The sequence below is a fragment of the Diplotaxodon limnothrissa genome, linkage group LG23 (assembly GCF_057381915.1).
Source record: "Diplotaxodon limnothrissa isolate DT_005_m linkage group LG23, D_limnothrissa_male_GT1.1, whole genome shotgun sequence".
Classification (NCBI taxonomy): Eukaryota; Metazoa; Chordata; class Actinopteri; order Cichliformes; family Cichlidae; genus Diplotaxodon; species Diplotaxodon limnothrissa.
Window position 1 is genome coordinate 2,849,930 of NC_140617.1, and position 10,419 is coordinate 2,860,348.

Below are 10,419 nucleotides of genomic sequence, written 5' to 3' on the forward strand. Positions count from 1 at the left end.
AGGTATAAGGTGGCATTAAAATGGGAGTGGAAAACTGGAGCACCAAAATAAAGCTGTGGGAGGTGGTGGGGCCCGATCGAGGTGGACCAGACCCGGCGACACTGACCAGGTAGATACAGACACACTGACACAATTTTGCGTAAAAGCGTATTTTAAATTCAGGGAATTTTAAATTCAGGGAGTTTTGAATTCAGGGAATTTAAAATAGCGAAAGTAGCTCGTCGACTGGTAGCATTGGAGCTCGTCGACTGGAAGCTCCCCACCTCTGTGGGTTAGGTTTAAAGTAGCTCGTCGGCTGGTAGCTTGGAGCTCGTCGACTGGAAGCTCCCCACTCTTGTGGGTTAGGTTTGGAGCTCTGGGTAGCTCCCCCAGCTGGGTCAAGGGAATAAGTAGCTCGTCTACAGAAAGACTGGCAGCTCCCCTTATGATAAGGGTTCCGATCGCGCGAATAGGTGTGAATGTGAATGTGTGTGTGTGTATTGTTTTAATTAACGGAGCAAGCTGAATTTTCACGGTCCAATAAGAGACTGAGCTGCTCCTACTGTGTTTTTCTTTTACTGCTATTCACTGACGTGCTGGTGAGTTGAGAGAACGGTCGAGTTCCGTCTCGTAAAGTTCACACCGCTTTTGGAAATAGTCCGAAAGTAGAAGGGCGTGTGAGCAACCACTCTCGTCTCTAATACCAGCGAAGGTGATAGCAGCTGTATTGTGTATATATTACTTAAACAAAAATAAGTAAATACATAAATAAGATGGGTAATCAAGCAAGTGAAATTAAAACTCACTCCTGCTGACGAGCAGTGGTGAGAAAAGAAAAGTCCAGACGCCGGACAAAAACAGTGTCTGTAAACTGAGAGATTTAAGAAAACAAAATATAAACAGTCAGAAGAACAGAACTCAACTGCCAGTTTAGTAAAACCAGAAGACGAGACACTGTGCAGTCCCCACAATCCTTTTAGTAAACCATCACTCACTCCTGCAGCCGCATCTGCAGCAACACCCATATCAGGAAGAACATAATAATCCCTTATTAAGTGAAAACTAGAGATCACAGTAGTTTTGTAGTAGTTTAAAAGGGTTGAAAACAGACCCCACTGAGTAGATATAAATATAAAAAGTACGACATAAAGATGAACAAAGGGAAAGTTACAGTAGAAATTATCTTTAGAGTATTTGAAATTAATAATAGCAAGGATAACAACCTGTAAAGTGATATTAACAATGAAACACAGTTGGCATGATGACCATGCCCAGCATGTATAAAATGAATATAAAGCAAATAATTCACACGAAAATATTTTAATAACATAAATAAAGTATATTAAGGCTGTGTCACTGTTCAGCCAAGGACAGTGTGTGAAAAGGTAACTGTCTCCACCCTGGGAAAAGGATGATTCTGCAGGTCATCTGAAGCCCTTGATGGATACAAAATAAAATATAAATAATATATTATAATAGAACTGCCTGGTCCGCCATGCAACAGAGAGAACAAATGTGACCGCAGATTGGATGAATTCTAAATTATCTGTTTGCTGAATAAGATGATCCTAACTAACAAATTGGCTAAGGAGTAGTATAATGGTACACACTGATAAAATATTATAATATGCTATTGCTGTTATATAAGACAAAGAGGATAATATTAACAATGACATAATATTAATATGAAGAGGCACCTTAATCGGTTATGATGTAAGGTGGATAATTGTTAAGCAGTAGTCTGCATCAAGCTTAAGGTTTGCTGAAACTCAGTGTAATGACATGTGAGATGAAGACAATACAGAGAATAACTAAACTAATGAAGTGCATAGAGGCACTTGACCAGCTTGAAACCTATCATCCTAGAATGACACATTGCTGAGATATAGAGCACACCTATAATAACAACCAATAAGCAAAACCCTGTAGACAACAGCTACAACTACAGGATTGAGAAGCTGAATTAAATATGTAGACACTGCTAAGCTGATGAGCATGTTCCACATTTTCTTTTCTTTTTATTTATTTGTTTCTTTTAGAGCAGAAGCTGCTGTAACACACCCAAAGAAAGACTCTAGGTCTGACCAACCGTCTCAGTCGTGGGCAAAAAGATGTCAGTCAATAAAATTCTAAAAGATAATTTATTGACGAAAAATATATCAAGAGATAAAAGATAAAACAGTCCAGTGTCCCACTTAAGAATCGTATAAAAACACACAGTCCCAAGGCCAGAGCCAGCTATGCCACGTAGCCAAGTTGCACTCCACATGTTGCCTTTAACAGGGTTAGAAGTTGTCCTTGGAGACCCACCACCCTGCAAGCATATAGTCAGTGGTCACTCAAGCCTCTGCAACCCAGCTGCCTTTAGGCTGTGGCATATAATAGGCCCTGGACTGCACAGAGAGACAAAACGACACACTTAATATAAAATTCATAGGGCAAAACCCGTCCATCCCAAACATATCTGATTTCATCACATTACATATCTGCACAGAGAGACAAAACGACACAGCAGTGTTTGTAGTGTGGGCTATAAGTAGACCAGTCTATCAGTGCAATCAAGTACACCTGCCTCTAATTAGTCCAACCTCATTCCAGCCATTGGCTCACCAAAAATGTGACACACACAAAACCACTCCCAACCCAGTGCAACTTCACACAATAATATGGAGCTGAATTAACACAGGCACATTAGTCTACCATGTTACAAGCTGCATGCTATTACAAGCCAACATATGCAGACTTCTGCCTTGTTCGGGTGGCAGCATTTTTCTTTTTTCTTTTGTGTCCTGACACGTTTATGTTTTTTGTTTTTGTTTGATTATTTTGTTGGTTTTGGAAACGAATTTAAACGAACTTGTGACAATACTTGAGAATCACAGTGACACATAGTGATTAGGCATATGATTGAAAAATGCCTAGGTTTAGAGCTGTGAGCTATGAGCTGTGAGCAATGCAAAGTTAAATATATATATTTGTATAAATGGGAAACAACCCTAACTTGAAAGTTTGAAATGTGTGAGATCCATGAATTGTTTGAAGAACTAGAAATTATCTAAAAATGCCTTAAGTGAAAATGTAGAGTTGCATCTATTCTCCCAAACCAAAAAAAAAAAAAAAAAAAAAAAAAAGGAGAAGAAGCATTCTGTAACTTAGAAATAAGGCTGACGTGTTGACAACAGACTAAAACACTAAATTCGCAGGTGGCTATCAGGAACAGAGAGGCGAGCAAAGTCACAAACACCAAGGCCGCAGACAGCCACGCAGAAACAGCAGATAACATAGAGACAACGCCTGCTAGAACCGTGGAGAGGAAGGTCACTTCCCACGAGATCGTAGGAGTAGGCCACAGAGAAATAATCCAAAACAGTTTTGAGGCAGCCACTTAAACTTACAGTTTTCAAAGGACGAATTAGTTGTACAGTCAGCTTCAGGCCACACAACTGTACAACAATTAACTGCCCCTTTAGAACTAGTACATACAGCAAGTGGCCGCAGGTGCTTTATTAAATGCATATGACCCGTCGTGTCCAGTAACTTTGCTAGGTAGAGACGCTCTGACAAAACTTAAGATAGCAGTCATGCCATTCTTTTCTGGTATTAGCATTTGACCTTACAGCACAGGCCGAAATTGTGTAGGTTACGCAGTAACCACAGATAGTAAAATAATAGAAGCAAAACCATTTTCTTCTTCATGTTCTGCACAGAGCGCTGAGCTGATAGCTGTGATACGCGAAAGCTAAATACACAAAGACAAACTAATAAACATACATACAGACAGCCAGTATGTTTTCTCTGCTGTGCATCATTCTGCAAAAAATTTGGCACAACAGAGGAATGATTACGCCAACTGGAAAACCAGTTCAGCATGCCAAACTCTTACAACGCCTCTTTCATTGCTACAGGCAATAACTTTGCTGACAGAGCAGCAAAACAGGCGGCACAAAAGACAAACATCACATTGATGGCAGTAAACACACATCAGATTCCACTGGATGTGTTGAAAAATGAACATAAAGCAGCAAGCACAGCCGAGCAGGCAAAATGGTTAAAACACGGTGCAGTTCTGACAAACGACTTAATGATGTGTTATGGCAAGCTGGTGTTGCCAAAATTCCTCCACAAAATGGCGGCATTAGTGACTCATGGCTGTACGCATTTGTCAACGGGGGGACTGACCAGTATTGTCAACTCTCATTTCTACACTGTAAATTCTACACTGTAAATTTTGAAACCTCAGCAAAACAATTTGTCAGAACGTGCATGACGTGTCAAAAATATAATGCTCAGGGAAACCTGAGACCACACAATCCATATGGACTTTATTGAGCTAAATGAATGCCAAGGGTAAAAATACACCCTAGTGGTTATAGATGTATTCTCAAAGTGGCCAGAAATCTACCCAGTGAAAAAGGCAGATACAATTTCAGTAGCAAAATGTATGTCTAAGTTGTAGGAAAATAAAGAGATGATTGTAAATGACGAAGAATGTAATGATGTCTATCAAGTGTCTTGCAGATCACAGCCCGGTGACTGGGTTCTGATCAAGGTGCTCCAAAGGAAAAACTGGAGCACACCCAGGTGGGAGGGGCCATACCAAGTCCTCCTCACTACACCGACCGCTTGCAAAATTGCGGAACGACCATCCTGGATCCATCAGAGTCACTGCAGGCGAGTAAGTGAAGCCATCTAAACACAGCTGACAGCAGGCGTGCCCACTTGTTGTGATCTCGCCCGGTGGAGGGGTCAGCTTTCCTGGCCGGGGGGAACTATTCACGACAGGAGGGTGTGTCCCGTCGTCATGCGGTGGTGGCTTTTAGTAACTGCAGCGGCCCTGACCATGGCCGGGCTCCTCATCTTTGTTTCCGTGAGGGACAACAAGTCACGCAATATGAAGAAAAGGCAGACACTGTATGACAAAGGACAGTACACCGAGTTTCCCCATGGATACGCCACTAACTTTTGGTGGCAGTTTATGAACACTACAGCTCACTTGAATAACAAAACTGACTGCTATGCATGTACCCATATGCCTCTATCCTCACAGACGTCTGGCCTGTGGCCGTACAGCATACCTGAAGATCGCAGTTGGTGTCTGTTGGGCCTGGCAACACATCCAGGCTACGGTACTCTTTGGTCCAAGGCCAACTACAGCATCCCAGCAAAAGCAACCTGGAGGTCATCATCACTCACGAATGTGCACTGTTCCGGACAGACCTACCTACTGACCTGGCCCCAAGTCTCAGACCCACTGCCTGATGTAATTCTACTGAACAAGCTGGACGCAGCACAACTTCCAGTATGTGTGATGAACAATGGATCGCGGGCAGTGGGGGAGCTGCCTACTTACCTATGCAAATACATATACACTTTCTGCCCACCGAGGAACGAGAGGAAGTGTATGGACTGTTCACTCAACAAAACCTGTGCCAGTAACGCGACGCTGATGAGCCTCAACTGTCGCTCAAACTACAGCTACCGAATGCCACTACAAACAAAGACTCAGTACCAGACAGGATGTGCACGGACGGCACCCAGCAGTAGAGGAACCAGAGTTTTGGCTGACTGGTACTTCCTATGTGGCAACAAGGCTTATCTGTCACTCCCTGAAGGTTGGGGAGGTCTGTGCGCCCTAGTGGAATTATCAGATCACGTTTTCTTCATGCAACGTGTTGCACATCACCCAAGCCGCCGACAGAGACGTGAAGTGGACTTCACCTCACCCAATTCTTTCGGCATTACTGTGGACACTGGAGTGCCGGGAGAGTTTCGCATCTGGGGAGGAGGAGTGAAATTCTTACAGAGCTTGATCCCCGGCATTGGAGTTGCCGAGGTGCGGGATCATGTGGAGATCAACCGATATGCTCTGCTACGACACATCAACTTGACTAAGACCCTGGGAACCACCTTAGCAGGAGAACAGCAGGCCATCAGAACGATGGTGCGGCAGAACAGACTGACACTAGACCTGCTAACAGCATCACAAGGAGGAGTTTGCAAGCTGATCGGGGAAACATGTTGCACTTTTATCCCTGATGGATACGAAACTGGAGGAGACATTTATGAAGCTTTGCAGAATTTGACCGCTCTGCAAAAATATGTCACTGACCACACACCTGGAGCAGCTACAGCACAAGGCTGGCTGGACTGGCTGTTCAGCGGTTCATGGCTGGCTGCTGTAGCAAAGCCATTTTTCCTTCTAGGTCTCATCATGATAGCACTGCTCATATTAGTGTTGTGTGTGTTGCCATGCCTAAGAGTAATGATTTCAAAGATGATAACAACTACAATGACTGCTTATGTTGCCGTGCCTGAAGAAGACCAGCATCCCGTTGCAATTCTGTTAGAGGAGAACTTGTAATAACTGCTAATGAATGACGTGGTGATTAAAAATGACTTGTCAAGTGATCACGCACTGATTAAAACATTAGTAGGTTATGCAGGTTTTCATCCTTCTATTTTTTGAAGTTTTCAGTTTTAAACATAAAGTTTTTCATTTTAAATATAAAGTTTTCATCCTTTTATTTTTTTGAAGTTCTCATCCTTTTGTTTTTTGAAGTTTTCATTTTAAATATGAAGTTTTCATCATTTTACATATAAAGTTTTCAATTTAAGGTTTGCATCATTTTAAATATAAGGTTTTCATCCTTGTATTTTTTGTAGTTTTCGTTTTAAAATATAAGGTTTTTATCCTTTATTTTTTTTGTAGTTTAGTTTTATTATTTTTTCTTGTTTATTCCACTTGTTATTTCAATTACTATGATTTTCTTTGTTTTTTTATTATTTTATTTTGTTTTATTCTTTAAACCAAATGATTTCCATTTCTGCTATGCTGACATTTTGAAAATTAAAAAATTGCTTAAGATACTTAATAAATAACCTTCACAGACAATTGTTGTATACATTTAAAATAAGTTAAAACAGGAGGGAATGTTACAGGAAAAATGATTCTATGTTTCTTTACCTTCTTTTAAATGTGCAAGCATGCCCTTTTGTCTATGGTTAGATTAGTTTAGAATTATCTTTTTAGACTTTCTCAGCAAAGACATACTGTTTTGGGACATATTGTTTTAGATTGTTTTATCTCTCACAGCTCTCTGCTGACGAGACTAGCGCCACATATGGAGTTGTTTATTTTATCTGTTTTGTATTTTCTTATCCTGTTCTCACTGTCTTTCCTATAAAAAGTGCCCAGCCTCTGTACACGGTGTGAGTTGTTCTGAACAGCTTACCCGTGTGCACGTTAAAGCATAAAAAGTGATCTTGTCTCATTGTGTCTTTATTTCTCCTGGGTCTTTTACAGAGTTTTCCCCCAACATACATATATATTTTTTTCAAAAAAGCAATTTGAATAATTTAGAGATGTGTAATCATACCACAATACTTTCAGGAGGATTGACTGGATTCTGAGTCTTTCCAATCTCCCATAGTTGGTTTGGGGTGTAGTTCCGCTCTGTCCTAAGAGAGTGATTGTTCCAGCCTTCAATAAACGTCTCCAAATCTGCTTGGATTCGTGGCAAAAACACATACTGTGCACAAAAAAGGTCAGTACAGTTTGTTGGATCCAACAGTCTGTCTTCCTCAAGTCTGTGAAGAAGATCGTAGTAGATGTTGGTGACAACATTCCAAACGTCTCGCCACAGGCGCTCTATCCTTTAAAACAAAACAAAAATTTTAAACGTAATTTTGTTAATAACACATTCAATAATTAACGCCAGAATACTACACCTGGCAATCAAAAATATGTTTTTGTTGTAAATTAGGAATACCTTTGGTTATGCACGCTTTTGCCAGACATAAAGCTTCCTCTACCACAGCCCCGAACTTCAAACATGTATCGAGCAATGTCAACATTCTCAACTCCTTGGTCTCCCCTCACTCTAGAAATATGAAAAACAAAGGACACAGAAATTGCAGAGTATCACAGTTTAGCAATATTTTAAAGTTAATCATTTAAAGAAAAATGTGAATGTTTTACATTCAACTGTATAATATTTTTAGGGCTCTTTGAGCTCTTATGCAGAGCTATATTTGTAAATATTTTCCCCAAAAGTACAATACACAACTAGCAATGTTAACTTGCAAAGTCAGTGAAATGGTTGTTCTATCACAGTCTGGCTGAGCAGCTGACTATGTGAAGTATTAATATTTGACCCAAGTGCAGACAAAAATGGAATGTGGTACAAAACTTGAATGTTAACAGAAAGCAAGCCGTTTCTTAAGGCTGGTAAAAACTATACAAAACAAAAGGCAGAGATGAAGCTAAACTGGGCAGACTAAAGATAAACATAAAAACAAAAACATGAAACTCGCCGTGGATACAAAGATACCTGAAACCTGGAGCGTAGAAGCAGAGACGCATGGAAACATGGCACAAACGACAACAGACAACATGACAAAGAATGAACAGAAACACACAGACTAAATACACACAAGTGTGATTAGAGAAAATGAAAACACATGGGAAACAGCTGACACTGATTTGACATATTCGTCCATATTTATCTGATCTTCTACATTTGTACTACATTGGTACTCGCCCCCTCATACACTTCGCTCTTTTTCAGCTTCCCTTCTGTCTGTTCCACATGCTTGCCTAACTACAATGGGACTCAGAGCCTTTAGTTGTTCTGCCCCAAGACTTTGGATGTACCTCCACCAGATCTCCGGACAACAAACACTTTCACCACTTTTAAGTCACGTCTCAAAACCCATCTATTCAGAATTGCATACACCTGATTCTGTATTAGTCCATTTTAACTTGATTAGCTTTTATACTGTCATGCTTGCTTTTCTCTTCTTTAACTTATGTCTACATTTTATTTGCAATGTTTCAATATATTGTATTGTTGCTATTGTAAGATAACCTTAAGGTGTTATAAAACGTGTTATTATTATTATTATTATTATTGTAGTATTTCTCTGAAAATATAATACAAATGATAGGAAAATTCAATCATTTCCAGACAGCAAGCATGTGTGTCAGGCACGAATGTGTATTCAAAATATAAGTGAGACTGATTTAAGCCTCTATGCTCTAATGTGAACAGCAAGTTTTTGCATTATACCTCAATGGAAATCCATGCTTCTGTACAGCCTCAAGGAAGAACGTCAGTGCTGTAGAAGCCTTGTTGTTGTTAGCTGCTTTCAAGTACAAGATCTGAAAATAAAGAGACATTATGGAAGTACTAGTACTAGCATCACATTTTCTGCTATTTTAGTGAAGAATGCAAACCTTCCTTGAGAAGCCATCAACACCACCAAACATCACAAGTCCATATCTGTAAAGAGACAAAGACACAGCCCCTAAGACTTCAGCCACTGAGTATAATTAATTAATTGCATTTTTCACCAATAATCAAATATGATATATAAACACTAAATATATATATATATATATATATAAAACTGCTAACTTGGCGGTAAAGTGATGGCGTAATGTAAAATACAGTGTTTGCATATGCATGAATGAGTTAAATAGTAATGGGCCCAAATGTGCCCTATGACTATTGAGTTATGTTAAACTTACCTAATTAACTTATGGTTGGTGTCAATGTGGAGCAGTGACAGAGGACCAGGAACACTGTATGTCCTTCTGACAACACATCCAAGATTTGCCATCCTTTCAAGGATTCCAGCGCTGTCAACACGACGCATGGAATCCCATACTCTGTTCCACTGCACCCTGTGGCCCAGTGCCCTGAGGCATCCTTTAACCATTCTGTAGCCTAAAAAGACATTCCATAGTGAAAGAATCACAACTGCACATTGGAAGGCACTTATAGTACAGTAAATCAAACTACTAACTAATCATGACATTCAGCTAGTGTTATTCATGTAAATATGAACGGTTGCTAGCAAGAAAAATAAAATAGCCTTATTACAAGCATTATTTTTCACATGAATAACTAACCCAGATTTTTTGATTCCTGTTTTATGGCTGCAATTAAGTTGTCAATTTCATCATCTGATAGTGAGCTGTAGGTTGCCGTTATTGAGAGGCCCCACTCTTCCATTCTTCGTCGGACTGTTTTCTGCGATATGCCCAAAAGCTTGGAGATACAAGGAACGGAGAGGTCCATCTTTATTAGATCTTTGAGGTGGTCTTTGGAAACATAGAGCTTTGGCCTCCCCCGTTCACCAGCTGAGCTGTCAACAACAATGGCAGACCTTCTTGTATCCATATCGGAATGGATGAGGCAGATGAGGTGGTGAAGAGCTTCAACCACCTAAAAAATGGTTGCATTAAAATATTTAGTTGGATGAAATCCTGGAATTCAGTTTTACCATCTTACTATCATTATTCTTATACCCAATCTTTATATTGAAACACAGAACAAAATTTCATCTTGGATTTAACAAGGCAATGGATGACAGGTGCATTTGTATAGCATAATTACTACACTGTAAAATTAACATTATAAGATACATAAGAATGGC

The 10,419-nt window shown here is 39.9% G+C and overlaps 2 protein-coding genes across 2 annotated transcripts; one reads left to right on the forward strand and one right to left on the reverse strand.

The window, feature by feature from the left end:
• Positions 1–5,287: 5,287 nt before the first annotated feature.
• LOC146607249 (syncytin-A-like) lies at positions 5,288–6,340 on the forward strand. Its single transcript, XM_085347519.1, has one exon. The coding sequence runs from the start codon at positions 5,288–5,290 to the stop codon at positions 6,338–6,340; it is 1,053 nt and encodes a 350-aa protein (XP_085203645.1).
• A 1,009-nt stretch (positions 6,341–7,349) lies between these two features.
• On the reverse strand, positions 7,350–10,163 carry LOC146607250 (uncharacterized). Its single transcript, XM_085347831.1, has 6 exons — positions 9,893–10,163; positions 9,509–9,707; positions 9,215–9,260; positions 9,048–9,139; positions 7,749–7,859; positions 7,350–7,632 (listed from the first exon to the last, which is right to left on the reverse strand). The coding sequence occupies exons 1-6, from the start codon at positions 10,161–10,163 to the stop codon at positions 7,350–7,352; spliced, it is 1,002 nt and encodes a 333-aa protein (XP_085203957.1).
• Between the last annotated feature and the right edge of the window lie 256 nt (positions 10,164–10,419).